This window comes from Nicotiana tomentosiformis, chromosome 9, assembly GCF_000390325.3.
Source record: "Nicotiana tomentosiformis chromosome 9, ASM39032v3, whole genome shotgun sequence".
Classification (NCBI taxonomy): Eukaryota; Viridiplantae; Streptophyta; class Magnoliopsida; order Solanales; family Solanaceae; genus Nicotiana; species Nicotiana tomentosiformis.
Window position 1 is genome coordinate 34,685,991 of NC_090820.1, and position 23,442 is coordinate 34,709,432.

The window sequence follows — 23,442 nt, forward strand, 5'->3', positions numbered from 1 at the left end:
CTAGGCGTGCCTATAAGGATGACCCCTGTTGTAGTAGAACTGACCCCAGAAGGAACACTACTGAAACCACCCGATCCAAAAGGCCTCCCGCTCCTCATGCTCCTAACTGCAAACCATCTCTAGCCACCGAGAAATATCAACCACCTCGCCAAACATAGCACCTGATATACTCTCCCGGGTCATAGCAAAACACAACTGATAGGTGAGGCCATCAATAAACCTCCTAATCCTCTCCCTCTCAGTTGGAACCAACCAAACTACGTGACGATACAACTATGAAAATCTCATCTCATACTGTGTTACAGACATGTCATCCTGTCATAGCTACTCAAACTGTCTGCGCAGCTCCTCTCTGCGAGTCTGAGGCACGAACTTCTCCAAGAAGAGCATGGAGAACTCATGTCATGTAAGTGGCGCTGCACTGACTGGCCTGCACCTCTCACAGGCCTCCCAATATCTGAAAGTATCCCCCGTAAATAGCAAAGTAGTAAACAAGACCCCACTGGTCTCCAGAATACCCGCGGCACAAAGAATCCGGTGACACCTATCCAAAAAGTCCTGAGCATCATCTAACTTAATCCCATTGAATGATGAAGACTGGAGTCTCCCAAACCTCTCAAGTCTATTATGTTCATCCTCACCTATAACAAGACCCACTTGGGCCTGAGCAGCTACAACCGGTTGGGCTGGTGACACCCCCAAGGTCAAAAGTCTCTGCATCACCTACTCTGGTGTACGTGCGACAGTAGTTTTAGTACCCCCTACCCCCACCCCTACCCCCGTCCAAAGAAGTGGCTGGCATAGTCTGAATAGAAACTGCCTGAGCAAGGATAGTGCACATAGTCAAAATCTAAGTCAAAGGCTCCTGAAGGCCTAGAATCACAATGGCCACAACTGGTGCGTGAGCTGACCCACTGGCGCAACCACACCGGGAACCTGATTTTGAGCTGGATAAACTGGTGGATCAGCAGGTGCTCCTCTGGTTGTTGTATGAGCTGTACCTCTGCCCCTACCGCTGCCTCGGCCTCTCGCGGCCCGAGCTGGTGGTACTAGTGGCTGTCCGTCATGTCCAGTAGGACGTTCCTCACCATCTATGAGATAATAGAATAATAGAAGTTTAGTTTCTGGAATAAAAACATTCGCACGACAAGAATAATAGAATGTGATGTTTCCTAAGGGTTTGAAAGTCTCTCGAAGATAAGTACATGCATCTCTGTATGGATTCACAAGACTTTACTAAACCTGCTCATGACTCGTGAGACCTACGTAACCTAGGATCTGATACCAACTTGTCACGACCCAAACCTAGCCTATCGTGATGGCGCCTAACGTGGTACTAGGCAAGCTACACTTCAAAACATTTCCAACACTTTTAAATAAAAATGAAATAACATAGGTTTAGACAGTTAAAACTCTCATAAACTGGATAGAAAGTCAAAATGCAATACGGAAATTCCCAAAACTAAGGTTTCACTGCGTACATAAGCGTCTATACAACACGAGTATAAAAATACCATCTATGAAAAACTGAAACAAAATACATAATGCGAAAAGATAGGGAGCGAGAGTCAAGGTCTGCGAACGCCGGGCAGCTACCTTGAAGTATTCGAATGATCAAGCTCTCAAATAATCAATACCCATCGTGTACGGTAGCACCTGGATCTGCACACAAAGTGCAAGGTGTAGCGTGAGTACAACCAACTCAGTAACAAGACTAACTATTGGACTGAAAGTAGTGACGAGCTTCACGAAGACAGTTCAATTACAGAAATTTACAATACTAGAAAAATAGGCATGCTTTCAAGTTCGACATTTAAAACCAAAATAGTTAATTCATGACAAGTTAAATTGAAACAGAATATGGCATCCCTCGAAAGCTATAGGGCAGTGATATGTGCCAGTTGAAGTACATAGTAATGGTATCAATTGCAAAATCTCGGAGTCACAATCACTCAGTCCTCCCATTCACTCCAACCTCACAATCACTCATTCCCCATACTCTCTCACTTCTCCTAGTCGTTCGGCACTCGCTCTCGTACTCAGTAGGTGCCTGCGCTCTCTGGGGTATTCATACTCCAGAGGGGCTCCTTTAGCTCAAGTGCTATATAATCCAATTATTAATCAATAAAAGATGTTGCAACATGCTGCCCGATCCCATAAATAGCCTCACAATCAGGCCCTCGGCCTCACTCAGTCACCAATTTATCCAGTCTCCCAGGCTCTCAATAATCATGATAATCAGCCCAAACAACGATGATGTAATTTATCAATAAGGAACAACAGAGATTGAGATATGATATGGAAGTAAAAACTGTGACTGAGTACAACATGGCAATTTAGCAGATAATTCAACATGTAACACGACCTCTGTAGGTCCCTACAGTGCCAACACATAGCCTAAACATGATTTCTAACACGATTTGCAGTTCAATTTCTATAACACATGGGGAATATATAGATAAGAATAGATTATTCAACTATACAGTTCCGTGGAATTGGCCAAGCCACGATTACTATGGTGCACACCCACACACCCATCACCTATCATGTGCGTCACCTTAACAGCAATCACATGACACGTAATTCGGGGTTTCATACCCTCAGACCTAAGTTTAGAACTGTTTCTTACCTCAAACCGTGTAAATCCCTAGTCCAACACGCTGTCGCCTTGCGAATCAGCCTCTAAATGCCTCGAATCTGGCCAAAACCAGTTTGACACAATCAACACAAGTTAAAGGGATCAATTCTACAAGAAAATACTATGTTATTAATTAAAAATAAAAAACAAGTCAATTCAAAAGTTGGTCCCCGGGCCCACGTCTCAGAATCTAATAAAAGTCACAAAATTCGGAAGCCCATTCAACCACGAGTCCAACCATACCAAATTTGCCAAAATCCAACACCAAATCGAGACCTAAATCCCCAATTTAAACTCTCCAAATCCCTAGCCCTAACTCTCAAAATTGCAGCTCAAAACCACACAATTTAGGTGGGGAATTCAATGGGTAAACAAAATTATTGAATAAATTTAACCACAAGTGACTTACCTCAAGCAACCTATCGAAAATCCTCTCAAACATCGCCTAATCCCCAGCTTAAAATGCTTAAAATGAAGAAAATCTCAGAAACCCTCGAATTTAAACACTGCCCAGACATTTTCACACCTGCGGAGCCTGGGCTCGCACCTGCGCATCTGCTTTTGTGGAAAAAATCACGTTCCTGTGGAACCCACTTAACTGGCGACCCATCTCACCACGGTCCCAGCCTCGCACTTGCGGGACCGCATCTACGACGCCTGTGCTGCCAAGCCAAATCCGCTTCTGCTGTTAACCTCGTGCTGATGCACATCCGCATCCACATATGCAGAACTTCTTCTGCACCTACGACCACTGCACAATCCACCCATGGCCGCTACTGCACTCCTTTACTCACACCTTCGAACAATGCTCCGTAGGTGGGTTTGCACCAGAAGACTCCCAGCTTCAGCAATCTTTCAAAATCCAAATTCGATCCGTTAATCATCCGAACTCCACGCGAGGCTCCCGAGACCTCAACCAATTATACTAACAAATCCTAAAACACGATACAACTTAGTCGAGCCCTCAAATCACATCAAACAACATCCAAAAATACAAACCGCACTCCCAATTCATGCCTATTGAAACTAAGGAATTCCATCTTCTATAAACGATGACGAAACCTATTAAATCACGTCCGATTGATGTCAAATTTTGCACACAAGTCACAATTAAAACCACGAACCTAATCCAACTCTCGGAACACCATTCTGACTCGGTAACCACAAAGTCCACTCTTGGTCAACTTCCAAATTTTTAACTTTCGTCATTTCAAGTCTAATTCAACTATGGACCTCCAAATCATAATCCGGATACACTCCTAAGTCCAAAATCATCCAATTCAATTTCCACATAGTTAACATCCAGACAATATTTTTAACATAAGCTTCAAATCTTGAGACTAAGTGTCTCAATTCATTCAGAAACTTTCCCGGACCCGAACCAACTACCCCGACAAGTCATATAACAACAATTAAGTAGGGAATGAACAGTAAATGGGGGAATGGGGGTACAATTTTCAAAACAGCTGGACGGATTATTACATCAATAATGATAGACAGTAAATCATATATAAAGAAAACAGAGAAATACTTTATTGGCTTCAAGATTATAGGTGTGAGGCGCTGGAAGAAACGTTAAAATGTCACCTCTGGTGAACTGCCACCTAACATTGTTATACCAAATTAAAATATTAACTAAAAAAATGATACATAAGACCAAAGGATCAGAAGACAATAATAATACAAAATTATTAAATGATAAATCATTTAATAACGTATTAAATTAAATTACGAAAAACTTCTTTGTACACTATATTTCTAGCTTCATTTGTTATTTGTCCATCATCATCATAAACTAAAATCTTTAACCATTTTCTACTTGTCACCCGTGAAAGAGCAACATACAAATGTCCATGTGTAAACAATGATTTCTTCAAAAATAACCCAACATGAGACAATGACTGGCCTTGACTCTTATTAATTGTCATGGAAAAAGATACCACAATTGGAAATTGTCGTCCCTGAAACTTAAAAGGTATTCTCGCATCAGATGGAGTCAATGTCGTTCTTGGAATAAATACTTTTTCTCCAGCCATATTACCTGATGAAACCTTGGATTCAATAACCCAATTTCCAAGTCTTGTGATGATTAACCTTGTACCATTGCATAATCCTTATGACTGATCTATATTTCTTAGTAACATCTCAGAAAAACCAACCTTTAGAGTAATAGAGTGATTTGGAACTCCAGAACATTTAATACTGTTTAGGAATTTTGGTGTATGTACGTGGTCCAAAGCTGTAAAACCATGATCAGACATACAAATCTTATAAGAACTCAAATATGTTTTCTCAGGATTATGATTGAGTGAAACCATATATTCATTGATAGATTCCACTATGTCAAGAGTCGGAGCAAGAATTGCTCTTTGGTGGAGGTAATCTATGTCATTGGAATGGTTAAAGAAATTAGGATAAGTACTTTCTACAATTGCAAATATTGGATCATCACAATTATGTATGAGAAGATCATCGAGGATTCAGACCTTTTCAATGCCATCAACAGAACCTCCAATTCTTCTGTTATCAATTGCTAAAATCCAATCTGAAATTTTTTTTAACTCATCTAAATGTGTCCCTAACTGATTTCCGTGAAATCTCACATTCCTTGTTAGTTTTAAGATTTCATAGTGGAGCCATAAATATAAAGAGTTTAGAGTAGCATTAACAATATCTTGCTGAGTACCTTTTGTAATGACTGGAAAATTTTGTCTTAAGTCACCACCAAGAATAATGGTTTTACCTTCAAATGGTCGATCTAGACTGGATGCGTCTTTAAATCTAAGAATATCTCTAAGCGTTTGATCAAGATCTTCGAAACAGTATCTATGAATCATCGGTGCCTCATCCCAAATAATCAACGTTGCCTTGACGATCAATTTTGCTAGAGGACTACCTTGCTTTATATTGCATGTTGAATCTTCAGTTGAATTAAGAGGAATTGCCAATGTCGAATGCACTATTCGACCTCCCGGTAACAAAAGAGATGCAATCCCACTTGATGCAACAATTAACACAATATCTCCTCGAGATCGTATACTTGAAGATAGAGTCTTCCAAATAAATATCTTGCCAGTTCCTCCATAACCATATAAAAAGAACAATCCACCTTTCGCCTCATCCGCTGCTACCATAATTTTCTCATAAACTGACTTTTGTTTAGCCGTCAAAATTATTAATAATTGTTGATGTTTCTCTAACATTGAGCATCTATTATAACGCAACTCACCATGGATTAATCGATTGCTATAGTAACATCCTCCCTCATTGTAAAGAGGTCTTCTTCTTCTTCTTCTTCTTCTTCTTCTTCTTAGTTACAAGATGTATTTGTTAGATTTGTTGTTGATTTAGTAAATTTATGATTCAAGTTTTTTCTTTATGATATTTATGATTCAAATTTGAGCTTGTTTGAAGTAATTTTAGGCGTTATACCGTGTTGGATTGTGAAAATTCAAAGAACAGGTTTTTGCTGCATGCAAAATATTGGCTGCAATTCAAACTAAAACATATTAAATACATCTTAAATGCAATTATTGTAAGTGCATGCAAAATATTTGGTTGCACTTCGGACTAAAGCGTCGTAAGTGAAAAAATTGCACTTAAATCTTATGCATCTGAATTGCAACCAATTCTTTTGCATGCACTTAAGATGTTTTGTCTGAAGTCACAAAATACGACTTTGACTTTCCAACTTCATATAAAATTTGTAACTTCTAACGCGAATTGTGCTACTTCAATCTCGTTCATCTGAAGTTTTATCCGAAATGAGTAAAATTAAATAATAAAAAATTAACTTAAGGACAACCTAGTGGCCCAAATATCAAGTATCTGTGCACTTTCCCCAATTATCTAACAGGCCCAAGACAATTTCCAAACTAATGTAAGACAATTAGATACTATATATTAAACTGAGTTTATATAATCTTGAATTCGTCTCTATCGCCAAGGTGGAATTTCAGTGAACAATGTGCAGATGCAATGATCTTAGGAATGGATGTTGCACAAGAAGCCATTAATAATGAGTATTTCTACTGCCAAATATTTGAGTTTTGGGATAAGACCATCACAAATTTGAAGCAAGTCTATTGTTGTGTCGAATTCACTATCCTCCCAATTATCCAATGAATAATTGACTATCAAACTCATTAAAATTAATTTTACTTAGTAGTGGAGCTATGAATATCGGTTCACAACCAAGTTTGGACGAGAACTTTTGCATCCTCTTAAGTACTGGAGTACGATAATATTGTCTGATCTATTATTGTTATAGTGAAGTAGTAAGTATTCTTCCTTAACTAGAGGTCTCGTGTACGAGCTTTGTTATCAAATCACCTTTGTTATAAAGTACATCTCCCAATGTGGGATTTCTCAATGCAAATTTATATTTAGTCAGACGGGTGCTGAATACTAGGTAAAAAACTAAAAAAAATCCTCGTAAGACTAGAACAATTACTCAAGTTTAATTATTTTCTGATTTTATTAAAGTGATGATCTGCATTCGGAACAAAGTCTAAATTAAACTGTGCAATATAATTTACTAAGATGAGTACTATTAGCTTGACAATGATATTAACCTTTAAACTTATAGCTCCCACAAGAGTTTAGCCTTTAATACCTAAATTTCTTTTTGATTTTTGTTGCCTAAATCTGTCATTCATGTTTATTCAATAGATGATTATATTCTTTAAGTGTCTTTTATACATTGATTATACATATATTAAATGTGATATATATATATACATTAGGTAGGAATTACTTACCTTCAATACCGAGGTGGAAATCTCTCTCTAAGAAGCTCCAAAATCACCCCAAGAAGTGAAATAAAGGAACCAAAAATGACCCAAGTCCGGCAATAAATAGACCTCACTGCCCAACAACTTTTGCTTTTGTGAAGCAATGGCCGCATATGTCTGCAGAAGAAGACCATGCCCGGGTCTACCCTTCCTGCTTCTGCGGGCAACGTCTTGCATCTGCGGCACGAGCGTCGCACCTGCGCACAAACCCACTTCTACGACCTCTTCCTCGAATTTGCGCATTCGCAGATGCGGCTCCTCTCCTCGCTTATGCGATTACTGGGAAGCCCACACTAGGCCTCTTCTGTGAGCTCGCATCTGCGGCTGGTCCTCCGTAGGTGCGATTGCACCAGAAACTCTGATTCTTCAGCTATTCTATCCAAGTACAAATAAGTTTTGTGCCTCGTCCGAATGGCAACCGGGGATGCTGGGGGCCCGCTCAAACATACCAACAAGTTTAAAATCATAAAACGGACCTGCTCGATCTCATAAAACATGGAAAACAACACCAAAACTAAGAATCACACTCCAAACCAAATCAAATCAACTTATGAACTTCAAATTCTTCCAATTTGCTTCGAACTCGCCGAATCATACTTAAACTACTCGGAATAATACCAAATTTTGCGTGCAATTCTTAAATAACCTTACAGAGCTATTCACAGGCTCGAAATCCCAAACGGACCTCGATAACACCAAAACCTACTGCAAACCATATTGAAAGAACTTTTAAACCTTCAATAAGATAACTTTCAACTTTAGGCACCGAAACGCTTCCGGGTCATCCAAAACCTGATCCGGACATACGCCAAAATCCAAAATCATCATACTAACCTATTGGGACCGTCAAATCCTAGTTCCAAGATCGTTTACTAGACTTGTTGACCTAAGTCAAACTTAACTTGAAGCCAATATTAAGGAATTGAGTGTTCCGATTTCAACCCGAATCCTTCCAAACCCGATCTAACCATCCTCCCAAGTCATAAAATAGTTAAAGCACATGGGGGAGTCTTATTTCGGGGAATGGCGATCTAGAAAGAAAAATGACCGGTCGGGTCGTTACATTCTCCACCTCTAAAATAAACGTTCGTCCTCCAACGGGTCTAGAATCATACCTAGAGTGCCGAATAAGTGTGGATATTTTCTCCGCATATCCTCCCCAGCCTCGCAAGTCTCCTCATCGACTGGTTGGCCCCTCTACTAAAACTTTATCGTAGAAATCTTCTTGGACCTCATTTGGCGAACCTGCTTGTCAACAATGGCAACTGGCTCCTCCTCATAACCCAGGCTCTCATCTAGCTGAAACGTGATGATGTCTAACACATGCAATCTGTCGGCATGATACATGCAGAGCATAGACACATGGAAGACCGGATGAACTCACGATAGACTGGGAGGCAAAGCAAGCTCATAAGAAACCTCCCCAACCCATCTCAACACCTCAAATGGACCTATAAACATTGGGCTGAACTTGCCCTTCTTACCGAACCTCATGATTTATTTCATCGGTGAGACTTTCAAGAGAACCTTCTCTCCTACCATAAATGATAAGTCACACGCCTTCTAATCTGCGTAACTCTTCTGTCTGGACTATGCTGTGTGAAGTCTCTCCTGAATCAACTTTACCTTTTCTAAGGCCTCGTTCACTAAATCAGTACCATATAACTTAGCCTCGCTTAGCTCAAACCATCCGATGGGCAAACGGCATTGCCTACCATATAAAGCCTTAAATGGAGCCATCTCGATGTTGGACTAAAAATTGTTATTGTAATCAAACTCGACCAAAGGCAAGAATCGATCCCACTTCTCTCTGAAGTCAATCACACATGCTCTGAGCATATCCTTCAGGATCAAAACTGTTCGCTCCGAATGCCCGTCAGTCTGCGGATGAAATGTTGTGCTGAGCTCTACCCGGGACCCCAAATCACTCTGTATTGAAATGCGAAGTAAACTGAGGGACTCTATCTGATATGATGGAAACATGCACACCGAAAATCTGGGCTAATCTCAATAAGGAATACATGGTCACAACCAGAATGAAGTGTGCCGACTTGGTCATCCTGTCGACAATGACCTAAACTGCATCAAACTTCCACAAGGTCCACAACAACCCAACTACGAAGTCCATAGTAATGTGCTCCCATTTCCACTCAGGTATAGTCATCATCTGGAGTAGGCCTCCTAGTCTCTGGTGCTCATACTTAACCTGCTGGAAATTTAGACATCTCGTCACATACTAGTCTATGTCCTTCGTCATCTGCCGCCACAAATAATGCTGCCTCAGGTCGTGATACATCTTCGTAGCACATGGATGAATAGAATATCGAGAATTATGTGCCTCCTCTAGGATCTTCTCCCTCAAGCCATCAACATTAGGAACACACAGGCGACCCTGGAGTCGTAGAACACCATACTCACCGATAGTGACCTCCTTGGAACTACCTTGTAGTACCATCTCCCTAAGAACCAACAGGTTCAGATCATCAAACTGACGAGCCTTGATCTGCTCGAATAATGAAAACTGAGCGACTATGCATGCAATAGCTCGCCTAGGCTCTGAAATATCCAACCTCGCAAGTCTGTTAGCCAAGGACTGAATGTCTAAAGCTAATGGCCTCTCCTCTGCTGAAATGAATGCCAAACTGCCCATACTCTATTCCTTTCTTCTCAAGGCATCTGCAACTACATTCGCCTTGCCCAGATGATATAGGATGGTAACATCATAATATTTTAGTAACTCAAGCCACCTGTACTGCCTCAAATTGAGATCTCTCTGCCTGAACAAATGCTGCAAGCTGCGATGATCGGTGTAAACCTCACAGGATACCCCATAAAGATAATGCCTCAAGATCTTAAGAGCGTGAACAATCGCAGCAAACCCCAAATCATGTACAGGTTAATTCTTCTTGTGGGGCTTCATCTGTCGTGAAGCATATACAATAACTCGCCCTTCCTGCATCAATACATAACCTAGGCTAACGCGTGAAGCATCACAATACGCAGTATACATCCCTGAACCGAAAGGCAACACTAACACCGGTGCTCATGTAAATGCGGTCTTGAGCTTCTGAAAGCTCACCCCACAATTATCGGACCATCGAAACGGAGCACCCTTCTCGGTCAATCTAGTCAAAGGTGATGCAATAGATGAGAAGACCTCCACAAACCGGTGATAATAACCTACTTACCCCAAGAATCTCCTGATCTTCTTAGGATCTACCTTAATACTCTCGCCTTATACACCATGACCCAAGAATGCCACAGATTCCAATGAGATCTCGCACTTGGAGAACTTAGCATATAAATTATGTTCCCACAAGGTCTGAAGGACCACTCTCTAATGTTGCTCATGCTCCTCCATGATACGCGAGTAGATCAAAATTTCATCAATGAAGACAATAACAAATGAATCCATATATGGCCTGAACAATCGGTTCATCAAATTCATAAATGCCACTGGGGCGTTAATCAAACCGAAGGACAACACTAGAAACTCATAATGTCAATATCTAGTCTGTAAAGAAGTCTTCGAAACATCTGAATCCCGAATCTTCAACTGATGGAACCTCGATCTCAAGTCGATCTTAGAGAACAACCCTGGCACCCTATAACTGGCCAAACAAACTATTAATACACGAAAATATGTACTTGCTCTTAATGGTAACTTTGGTCAACTGGCAGTAATTGACTATCACGCACAATGCACACCTCAAAACCTTAATGCTTGTTTTGCTAATCGGGATGTATTATAACTAACAACTCTCAAATACCCACTCAATACCTCTCGATCAGAGAGTGGTTTTGCCAAATTTAGCTTTCTCAAGTCCAAATGGGTATCACACAAAATGGTTGATAAAAGCTCAAGTCGGGTTATTACCATCTCTAGGTTAAACCCTTTAATTGGGTTAATCAATATTGCACTTTTCATTAGTTTTGGAAATACAATTTAATGCTTTTAGACTAAAACAAAAACAAAAAGGTGCTAATAAGTAGTCAAAATCACCACTTATCAACTCCCCCAAACTTAAGTCCTTGCTTGTCCTTAAGCAAACAAAATCGTTCCCACCTCTACAAGTTGATGGTCATTTTAGCCATTCAAAGGTGAGCCATTTACACATTAGTTAGGACGAACAATTACCCACACTACTTATGTATTATCAACAAGGCGACAAGTTGAACATTTATGCACCTATAGTTCTAATGTGACACTTGAGCATCAAGAGTTCACTTTATTCATCAAGGAAGCTCGCTCTCTCATGTAGGTCATTATAGATTCTAAACTCCTCCTCCTCCACTCTCCATTTGCATAGCTCACTTAAGAATTTTAGCACTCAATTCAAACGCTTATGAAAGGTTCATTTATCTCTCTGAAGAGAATGTCGCAAGTACGATTTCAAGTACCATAGGCTTGCCCCTCATGTAGATCGCCACTAATATAAGCTTACTCAGCTTGAAATAAGGTAGGACTTCTTTCAGGATGTAATGAAGGCGTTTGGGTTAGGGTTGGATACAATATGGTTGAGTGGTTACACCTTTCCTTAAGCACTCCACTTTTTCTTCTCGGCTCATGCTTTGCCAATTCTTTGAGGCATTTTATTTTCCTTGGCGAACTAGAGAGACTTAACATCACTCTTTCTTGATCATGACATTCATTTTTTACCTTTCTTTGAATCCCTTCAACTCTTCCACTTATTCACTTTCTTTTGCATTTTTATTTTTGTTCTTTCCTTTTTTGCCTTTCCTTCTCATAATTTATTTTCTCTTTTTGTGCCTTGATACCTCTTTCAAGTTCCTCGTCTCTCCCCTCAAACTTACGTTTTTAACCAATTATTTCACAAGAGTGTTAAGGAAAGCTAGGGTGCCAAGAGAGGGTCACGACAAAATAGGTAAAGGCTTGTAATATGGTTATCAAATGAGAAAGGCTCGAGGCTCAAATGGGTTGACTATGGATAACAACATTGGTAGGCAATGAAAAATTCAAGCGGGTCAAGTAAAGCCTACGATTACTTCTCAAGCCAAGTAAAACTTAAGATTTCGCCTTGAAACACATTCGGGGCGAGTTCTAGACCATTGGCATGGGTACTTGGACTAGCAACAAAACATCTCACGTCTCACACAACTGGATTGTTAAAGAGGATAGAGTCGAGGGCCCAAAACAACAACATTCAAGATTGAAAATCACTATGGTTCGATTAAACCACTCAATAATTGCTTAAGTTAACACAAGAGTCACAAAGTCACTAACTAGAGCTATTTCATTCAAAAACCTTGTTTCTAACCATAAACACGTAGTTAAGTGTGTTGGTACCAAGTGAAGCATGTTTGACTCTTCGAGCATGACTTAATTAGGTCTTTTTATTCATTACTACTACTATTATTATCTAAAAACCAAAAACTGACTCAGTCCCTTAAGAAGGTTGTCACACCATCCATCATTGGGAAGAGTCACCCGGTTCACACAAAAACAACCTTTGGAAAGAACTGTGGCATTAAGAAAACCAAAGGCTTATTATCTACTAAAGCATAAAAAGAAGATACTAAATCGAAAAGAAGCTACTTATTTAAACACTAACTAATAAGAAAATAAACATAAAGAAGTTACAAAACAAAAACTTTCAAAAGCATGATGAATATACATAATGAGAGACGAAAAGAAAGAATATATACAAAATAAGGAAAACAACAACAATGGCCCAGTGAAATCCCACTAGTGGGGTTTGGGGAGGGTAGTTTGTACGCAGACCTTACCCCTACCCCGAGGGAGTAGAGAGGATATTTCTGAAAGACCATCGGCTCAAGAAGATGAAAAGCGACAATATCAGTATCACCAATAGAAACTATAAGAAAAATAACATAATGTAAATGTGAAAGTAGATGCAAAGCAAACGTGATAGAGAGTACATAGACGCGACACTATGGAAAAAAAAGAGTAGTAAGACACAACATTGCTACTAGCTGACATCGGCAAAAACCCTACCATACTAGCCTCACAAAGGTACGAAGTAAGGTATACTCAACTACCTCCTAACCTACAACCCTAATACTCGACCTCCACACCTTCCGATCAAGAGTCATGTCCTCGGAAATCTGAAGCCTCGCCATGTCCTATCTGATCACCTCTCCCCAATACTTCATAGGTCGTCCTCTACCGCTTCTCGTTCCCTCCAAAGACAACCGCTCATACCTCCTTACATGAGCATCTAGGCTTCTCCTTTCTACGTGTCCGAACCATCTGAGCCTCGCTTCTCGCATCTTGACATCAATGGGAGCCACGCACACCTTATCCTGAATATCTTCATCCCTGATCTTATCCATCCTAGTGTGTCCGCACATCTACCTCAACATCCTCATTTTTACTACTTTCATCTTCTGGATATGTGAGTTCTTAACTGGCCAACACTCAACCCCATACATCATGGCCGGTTTAACCACCGCTTTGTAAAACTTACCTTTTAGTATCAGTGGTACTCTCTTATCACATAAGACTCCAGATGCTAACCTCCACTTCATCCACCCTACCCCAGTACAGTGTGTGACATCCTCTTCGATCTCCCCTCCCCTCTGAATAACCAACCCCAGGTACTTGAAACTGCTACTACTTGGTATGACCTATGATTCAAGCCTCACTTCCACGCCCAATTTCCTTGGCTCAGTGCTGAACTTACACTCCATATATTTCGTCTTCGTCCTGCTCATCTTGAAACATTTAGACTCAAGGTCTTGTCTCCACACCTCCAACCTCCCGTTAACACTAGTTAGCGACTCATCAATCAGAACTATGTCATTGGCGAATAACATACACTATGGAACCTCCCCTTGAATATGGAGTGTTAACACGTCCATCACCAGGGCAAATAAGAATGGGCTGAGCACAAAACCTTGGTATAAACCCATAACAACTGTAAATTGCTCAGAGTCACCTCCTATAGTCCTAACCCGAGTCTTAGCCCCATCATACATGTCCTTAATTGCCCAAATATAGGCAATCGGCATGCCTTTTGCCTCTAAGCATCTCTAGAGAACTTCTCTAGGAACCTTTGTCGTACGCCTTCTCTAAGTCAATAAACACCATGTGAAGGTCCTTCTTCCTCTCCCTGTAGGTGTTGTAGGATTTGGGCCTGGATGGTGTGGGTCAATCAGCATATCAAATGGAATATCTCCAGCTGCCGCAAGTTTGGTAACATGTCACCGGAGCTTGTCTACTGACTTATTGGAGGCCTAAGACATTCTCATTTTCTTAAATTATTTTCCCGTCTCTTCAATCACTAACCCATGCTGTACCAATGTAGCCATGATAGTGCTCTGGCTATTCGAGAGTTTCTTCAGAGTGTCTTCCACTAATGAGGACATCTGAGGTGCCGACATAGAGGACTGTGATGCAACAGTATTAGATAATCAGACAACTTTGTAGTAGCTATCTACATCCAGTTATTGAGGCTCGCCAATGTCTGGAATACTCGCAGCATAGAGAGTATGGCAATAGGCATTGACACCGGCTTCAAAGCCGAGGTGGAACCTGTGATAGGGACTGCTGTAGGCACTGAGGGTGGTGGTGGAGGCATAGCTGCAATACTAGCTGAAGGCTCGGCTTAAGTGGACGAAATGTCAGCTGCCTTTGCAGCAACCACTGATGGCTCATCAGACTAGACTGTGGTAGTGGGTGGTTACCCCTTTTTCTTAGGGCTATGTGCATCCATCAATAAGTACTATGAGAATAGCTTATTCGCCCACGCCTTCGTATCAAAGTCCCTCGGCTTTACCCTCACATCCGTAAGACACTATGTAATGGTATTGGCATACGTGTAGGATGTGTCAGCTTGTCGAGCGACCACTGAGATATTGGACGACATCATGACTCCCATGTTGATGTGGTACCCGACTATGATGAAAGCCACTAGAACTGCCCACATGATAGGAAGATATATCTCATTTTGGCTCGGGTGTAGTCGGTTGCATACAAAGGTCTGCCACCTCTTTGCCTTAAAGCTCAGTGTACTCTTATGAATAGATACCCCTGCGGTGATCCATGGTGGTGGTGGCCCAGGAGCTGCTAAAATCATAGCTAGCCAAGGCCGAGCTGCATCCCCAAGTGCACATTTCTCTAAGTACTTTGTGGGATCGACATCATCAAAACCCAAGGAAGTGTTCAATGTGTGCTGAATAAATCGCACCTTGAGGTTCCTCACTTTAGTCACCTTTGTCCCTTTCTTTAGATGCGCCACACTAGCATATAATTCCCGAAGAAGGTATTCCTTCGCATCCACCACGCTCTGGGTAAACCACACCCACCCTTTGTGCTTTAGAAACTATCTCAATATTGCAGGGTTATACCTCTCAATATATTTCCACTAAAAACTGTCACTCAAGAGTGAGCGACCTCACTAGCCACCATTCACGGAAACTGGTAAAAGCAGCCAAACTGACAAATCCGTCCTCCCACACCTCTTTCTTCTTCGACCTCTCAAGGCCAGCAGTTGTAGTATCTCCCCCTCTGCCATCATCTGGGATGTCCTGCACGGATGTCTTTGGTGCCTGGGCAACATGTGTAGTGGAAGGCTAAGAAGCATGACTAGCACTCTCCGAACCCTCGTAGGTGATATGTGATGATGACAGCTCATCCCTGAGTTGATATCTCCCTGGTGTCCTTGATTGGACGACCGACTTCTCATGTACAGAGGCTGAGTTGTCCTCTGATACATCCCTAGATGGGACATAAGAACTGGTCTTCGAGAGGTATGCACCTCTCCCTCTGCTTGTCATTGTATTCTTTCTGATTTCAAGATGTTAGGCACTAGGTAAGGGTCTCTTCCCTCGTTCTCGAGAGGGGTCACCCCTTCCTTTTGAAGTGTCGCCTCTGCCTCTAGATCGAACCATGTTCTATGCCAAGCAAAGGAGATTGTTAGTTGCAATTCAAGTTCAAACACAGAATGAATGTAAGGATACAATAGAAGATACAGTGAAAACCATAGTAGAAACATGCTTGCAGGGTAGGGAGTTGTTTTCCACAGAATTTTCATTGCAGCCGCAGAATGGGCATTGCAGACCACATAATTTTCCATTGCGGTCGTAACTCAAATAGCACCAATATGCCAACTCTCTGATGACAAATAATTGGCTGTTTTGCAGCCGTAACAATGCTTTTGCGGTCCACACAAATTGTCTTGCGGCCGCACATGAGAGTCACCAATTTGACAACTCTCTGATCACAGTAAATAGGGTGTTCTGCTATCGCAATGTGATTTCAGCGGTCCGCACATTTTCTATTGTGGCCGCAGAACCATGCCTTACTAAAGTACACTAGACTGAGTGCGGACCGCATAATTTCTTGTGCGGTCATAGATTTGAACCAACTATGAACAGACTGTGATTTTCACCTAAGGCTTGAAATATTGGAACAATTTTGATATGGAAGCAACATCTAAGAATGAAAATCTATTTCAAGTCAAACTTTTATAATAGCTAGATTACATTGTTTTTTCCTACTTTCATTTGCATTTTTACATACATTGTATTAACTGGATTCCTATTTTGGATTATTATTACTATATTCACCACAAGGCATCAAACCGAGTGGCATATTTTCTTAAAAAAGGAAAAGCATGAAAATCTATTTACACATTCCCCTTAGAGCATTTTTCGGTCTACCCACTACATATTTACCACACATGGTTGTGCAAATATATTCAACAGACAAATGGTCTAAATCTCTACTAAAAATCTAAAAGTTAAAAGAAATTAAAAAGATTATGAAGCATACCATATGTGAATGAGTGCAAGAAATGAGTGATCACAGTTGCTTGGCGTGTGGACAAATGATTCAAGAAGAAATTTCAAAATTGTGTAATTTGTAAGCAAAGAGATGGAAAAGGGGAACAGTGCCCTAGCTTCTCTACTTATATCAAACGGTTTCTACCAAGGGAAATAGACATGAGTGCAGCCGAAAAATTCCCATTGCGGTCCGCACTCTGATACCTGAGAGCCCAGTTTCCCTTGCGTTTTGCGGTTCGCAGAATTTGGTGTGCGGCCGCAGATTTGTTACCGACCGCAGAATTTATCTTGCGGCCGCAGATTGGCCATTTTTCTGACAGACCAATTTCAAAGAGTTGTCATTTTCCACCTTCAATTTGTGCGGTCCACAATGTAATTGTGCGGCCGCATAGCACCTTTTGCTATAGCAACCATAATTTTGTGGTCCGCACAGTACAATTGTGGTCCACAATTCTTTCCACACTTAACCAATTTTCTGGGAACAATTCCTGTAAAGTACACTCATCCCTGGAACACACTTCAAATCCAGTTAACACAAAAAATAACACCTAACTACCAAAGAAGAAAAGAAAGGAAAAAGAAACATGGGTTGCCTCCCAAGAAGCGCCTGATTTAATGTCACAACACAACTAAAATTACCATAATTTGAAACGAATCACTGCCACAACGTGGCCATCACCAACTTTTTCCAAATAATGCTTCACCCGGTGACCATTGACTTGGAATAGCTCATTGGTTTTTTTCTTTAAGTCCAATACACCGAAAGGCGTCACACCCATAATTTCAAAGGGACCACTCCATTTAGACTTTAGCTTTTAAGGAAACATCATCAACCATGAGTTGAACAACAGAATAAAATCACCCACTTTGAACTCTTTGTTCCAAATGTATTTGTCATGCATATATTTCATCTTTTATTTGTACAAGGACGAACTTGCATAAGCATGGTACCATAATTCATCCAATTCATTCAAATGTGCAACCCTCAAATTAGAGGCTACATCCCAATCAAGATTCAACTTATTTAGAACCCATATGGCTTTGTGCTCAAGTTCCACCGGGAGATGACAAGCTTTTCCGAACACCAATCGGTATGAAAACATCCTGATAGGTGTTTTGTAAGCCGTCCGATAAGCCCATACTGCATCATCGAGCTTTTTGGACCAATCCGTCCGGTTAACATTCACTGTTTTGGACAAGATACTCTTTATCTCCCGGTTGGAGACTTCCACTTGACTGCCAGCTTATGGATGATAGGGAGTCATAACTTTATGAGTAACACCATACTTGCCAAGTAAAGTATCAAAAGCCTTGTTGCAAAAATATGACCCCCCATCGCTCATGATAGCCCGCGGATTACCAAGCGTTGTGAAAATATTCTTCTTCAAGAATGCCACCACATTTCTTGCTTCATTGTTGGGTAGAGCAATGGCCTAAACCCATTTAGACACGTAATCAACCATGACCAAGATGTAGGTGTTTCCACAAGAACTCACATAAGGACCCATGAAATAAATACCCCACACATCAAAGATATCAATCTATAAAATAGTATTGAGAGGCATTTCATTCTTCTTCGAAATTCCACCGGCCTTTTGACATTCATAACATATTTTCACTAAATCACTTTCATCCTTGTAAAGAGTGGGCTAATAGAAACCCCAACTTAGCATTTTGGCTGCCGTTCTTGCTCCGCCATGGTGGCTACCATATGGCGAAGAATGACAAGCCCCAAGAATATCTCTTTTCTATTCTTCTAATATACATCTTCTAATTACCCCATCCGTACAACTCCGGTAAAGGTATGACTCATCCTATTAATAATCTTGACAATATCGTTTGAGCTTGTTTCTTTGGTTTGAAAAGAACTCATCCGGGATAATTCCACACACAAGAAAATTTGCTAGATCCGCGAACCATGGAACCTCCTTCATTGAAATAGCCAAGAGTTGCTCATCGGGTAAGGAGTCATTGATTTAAAGGTCATCATGCGGCCTCCCCTCCTCCAAAACGATACAAGTGGTCCGCCACTTGATTTTTACTCCTTTTTCTATCTTAGATGTCAATATCAAACAATTGCAACAAAATCACCCATCTCATCAAGCGAGATTTGAATATTTCTTGCTCATAAGCTAGCGAAGTGCTGCATGATTCGTGCGGATAATAACTTTCGCACCCATCAAGTACGGGCAAAACTTCTCAATTGTGAACACAATGGCAAAGAGATCTTTCTCTGTAATGGTGTAGTTGACTTGGGAACTATTCATGGTCTTACTAACATAGTAGACCTAATGAAAAATCTTGTTGATGCATTTCCCCAAAATAGCTCCAACTGCTATATCACTAGCATCGCACATGAGCTCAAAAGGGATACTCAAATTACGAGCAGTGATAATGGGAGTGGTTGTCAACTTGAACTTTAACAATTCAAAGGCTCTCATGGAATCATCATTGAAGTGAAAATTAACATCTTTCTCTAAAATTTTGCACAACGGGTTCACCATTTTAGAAAAATCCTTGATGAAACGTTGGTAAAACCCCACGTGGCCTAAGAAACTCCGCACGCCTTTCCCGAAGTTGGAGGTGGAAATATAGAAATGACCTCAATATTTGCCTTGTCGACTTCAATGCCATTCTTAGAGATCTTATGGCTAAGGATAATGCCTTCCTCGACCATGAAATGATACTTCTCCCAATTTAGCTCCAAATTCGTTTCTTCACATCTTGCCAATACTTTATCCAAATTTGGAAAGAAATCATCAAAGGAATCCCTAACCACCGAGAAGTCATTCATGAAAGCTTCAAGGTATTCCTCTACCATGTCCGTGAAGATAGCCATCATACAACTTTGCAAAGTCGACGGTGCATTACATAAACTTTATGGCATCCGCTTGAATGCAAAAGTACCATAGGGACGTGTAAAAGTTATTTTCTCTTGATCTTCCGGAGCAATAAGGATTTGGTTGTGCCCAAATATCCATCTAGAAAGAAATAGAAATCACGGCCGGCCAAACTATCAATCATTTGTTCAAGGAAGGGAAGTGGACAATGATCATTCCTTGTGACTTTGTTGAGCTTATGATAGTCCATACACACTCTCCACCCGGTCACCATTTTTGTGGGAATCAACTCATTTTTATCATTAGTGACCACCGTCATGCCTCCCTTCTTTGGGACACATTGCACTGGAGAGGTCCACGAACTATCGGAAATAGGGTAGACAACCCTGACATCCAACCACTTGATAATTTCCTTTTTGACCACTTCTTGCATAGCCTCATTGAGTCTTCGTTTATGTTCAATAAATGATTTGGAGTCTTCCTCCAAGTTGATCTTTTGCATGCAAAATGAGGGGCTTATTCCCCGAATATCCACCAATGTCCATCAAATAGCCTTCCTCCTTTTATGTAGCACCACCAATGTGGAGTAGTGGTGTTCAAAATTAAACCGAAATCGAAAACCGAACCGAAACCAAAGCTTAATGGCTTATTGGTATCGGGTTGACGGTTTAACGGACGGGGAACTGATTGAATTTTTTTTATTAACGGCTTATCGGTTTGGGGGCGGATTATTCAATTTTCTTAATGGATAATCCGTTAACTCGTTAAGAATATATATATATATATATATATATATATATATAAAATTTGTTTTTATCCATATATATATTAAATATCAAAAACTCTTCCACTTCTTCCAGCTATTTGCTTAGCTTATTCTCCCACCCTACTATAAGATTGTTTAAAACTAATGCCTACTGTCTATGTTTAATAGAAGAACAACAGTGTTGTCGCCACAACTTTTATCCCACAATATTGACGATAATACTGTCTTGAATTATGTTCTGGGGAAATAGCGCATCTGCGTTTCCTGTAAATTGTTTACTACTTATAATCCATACCTATTTCTATACATAACTGCCTTTTGCTCGGTGTTGTTTGTATGGTTAATGATATAGCGTGAAATGCCTGGTTGAGAGTTTAAGTTAGAAATTTAAAGTTGTTGTTTGAACTTTGAAGCTGCATAAATTCAAGCTCTGTTAGACGTTAGCTGCATGCCAAACATTTCTGTGTATTCTGCTCACTTATGGATTAATCATTTTGAAATATGTATCCTGGACTCACTTTGAATATAGACCGGAATTTCCTATTCTGAATTTGTATGCTAGGCGTTAACAGACATATGTATGTCTGGACTCATGTAATGTAGTCTGCTTGGGGATTTAATGGTAGGCGTTAACATACATGTATGTCTGGACTCATATGTAGTCTGCTTTGGGATGTAATCTAGCCTACAATGTGTTCTACTTTTTTCACTCTACAACACATGACACACTACATCATTCTTATGTAGGCGTTAGCAGACATGTTTGTCGGGACTCAATGTGTAATTTCCTATTATGAATTTGTATGCTAGGCGGTCAACAAATAATTAATGCACGCAATATAGATTTAATTAGGCCGATAAACCGCCCGATAAGAGCTAAACCGATACCAATCCGCCTGATATCTTATCGGGTAGCTAGCGGATTAATACATTTAAAAGCCGATAACCGTTAAGCCAAACCGTTAAGAGTAATTAACCGCCCAATCCGCCCGATAAGCAGCCCTAATGTGGAGTCAACCTGCACGTTAGTCAAACAAGAGGAAAGAATAACCGGTAAAGTATAATAAGAACCAAGTAATTCATACCAAAGATGTGGAGGCAGTTGATTCAACTCCAAGGTCGGAGGCTCTTCAATTGAAGGCTTTGTAGGAGGAGTTTTCCTATTTTAAAGATCCAAGGAGAGTTTTCGGGGTGCATAGTTGTACAACCCTATTACTTGCAAAGAATTCACACATTCCATGAAGCCATCCATATTGTCATCATCAAAGTTGAGCAAGAAAGCCTCCAACATATCACCCACATCGGTCACCAAGTCCACAAAAGAACACACTTCATTTCTATTAGGTTGCCGCATAGATTTGCACACGTGGAATATCACCTTTTCATCACCCACCCGGAAAGTGAGTTATCCGTCTTCCACATCAACAAGAGCCTTCCCCATAGCAAGTAAAGGCCTTCCAAGAATAATCGGCACATCATAGTCCACTTCACAATAAAGAATGACAAAATCGGCCAGAAGAATGAATATATCAACACGAACCAATACATCTTCCATCACTCCCAGCGGTCTCTTCGTGGTATGATCGACCATTTGTAATCTCATAGATGTGGGTCTTGGTCCCAATCCCCCAAGTCTTGAAAACTGAATAGGGCATCAAATTTATACTTGCCCCAAGATCACAAAGAGATTTAGCAAACTCGGCACTTCCAATGGTACAAGGAATTGTGAAAGCGTTTGGATCTTCCAATTTAGGAGCCATTGAAAGCATAATTGCGCTCACTTGATGAGTGACTTTGATAGTTTAAAAATTCATCCAAATCCTTCATAAACTTTGCATAACCGGGCATTTGTTCCAAAGCTTCAACTAATGGCACACTGATCGAGAGACTCTTCATCATCTCAATGAAATTTTGGAACTGTTTCTTGCAATTTTTCTTGGCAAGCCTTTGAGGATATGGAAGAGGAGGCTTAGGCAATGGTGCCTTAGCCTTTTGCACTACCGGTTCCGGTATGTCAATAACGTGATCCCTAGATGGGTCCACTTCCTCTTGAGCCTCTTCCACATTGTCATCAATATCAATCCTCACTTCGTCATGTGTTTTCACCACATTGTTCGAGATCTATTCTTCTTGTACTATTTGCTCATCATCCATAAGTTGCCTTTGACTTGAGGTGGGTGCATTCCCACCTCTTACACTTCTTGTATTAACGGCCATGGCATTCCCCATGTTGTTCCCACCCTTTGGGTTCACCACCGTGTCACTTGGTAGTGACTCCTTAGGACGAGAATTTTGAGCTTGAGAGATTTGCCCCATTTGCACTTTTAAGTTGCGGATCGTTGTGTTGTGCGAGGAAAGTTGAGAATCGTAATTGGCATTCTTCTCCATTATTTGGTTGAACATGTTCTCAATACGCCTCATTTCATTGTTGGAAGAACTAGGACCATGGGAAGGATAAGGAGGTAAGTTGCTCGATTGTTGATACATCGGGGGCCTTTGAAAATCCAACCCCTGGTTGCCTTGATTATTGTTCCATACACCTTAATTGTTACCACCCCAATTACCTTGATTATTACCATTCCAATTTCCTTTATTGTTGTTGTTATGCCAATTTCTTGATTATTTCCACCACTCCAA

At 40.7% G+C, this 23,442-nt stretch overlaps 2 protein-coding genes across 2 annotated transcripts; both read right to left on the reverse strand.

Annotated features, from left to right (window-relative positions):
* Window positions 1-4,213: 4,213 nt before the first annotated feature.
* LOC138898589 (uncharacterized) lies at window positions 4,214-4,674 on the reverse strand. The gene is made up of 2 exons (XM_070184664.1): window positions 4,371-4,674; window positions 4,214-4,242 (listed from the first exon to the last, which is right to left on the reverse strand). The coding sequence occupies exons 1-2, from the start codon at window positions 4,672-4,674 to the stop codon at window positions 4,214-4,216; spliced, it is 333 nt and encodes a 110-aa protein (XP_070040765.1).
* Window positions 4,675-4,752: 78 nt separating this feature from the next.
* Window positions 4,753-5,772, reverse strand: LOC104121322 (uncharacterized). Its single transcript, XM_009633286.2, has 2 exons — window positions 5,148-5,772; window positions 4,753-5,063 (listed from the first exon to the last, which is right to left on the reverse strand). Exons 1-2 carry the CDS (start codon window positions 5,770-5,772, stop codon window positions 4,753-4,755), a joined length of 936 nt encoding a protein of 311 aa, XP_009631581.2.
* Between the last annotated feature and the right edge of the window lie 17,670 nt (window positions 5,773-23,442).

Coding starts and splice junctions, on each gene's coding strand:
- LOC104121322 (XM_009633286.2), bottom strand. CDS start 5,772: ATGGTAGCAGCGGATGAGGCGAAAGGTGGATTGTTCTTTTTATATGGT. Junction 5,064..5,147: donor TGATAACAGAAGAATTGGAG/GTTCTGTTGATG, acceptor TTGCAATTGTAG/AAAGTACTTATCCTAATTTC.
- LOC138898589 (XM_070184664.1), bottom strand. CDS start 4,674: ATGGCTGGAGAAAAAGTATTTATTCCAAGAACGACATTGACTCCATCT. Junction 4,243..4,370: donor AGTGTACAAAGAAGTTTTTC/GTAATTTAATTT, acceptor TAACAATGTTAG/GTGGCAGTTCACCAGAGGTG.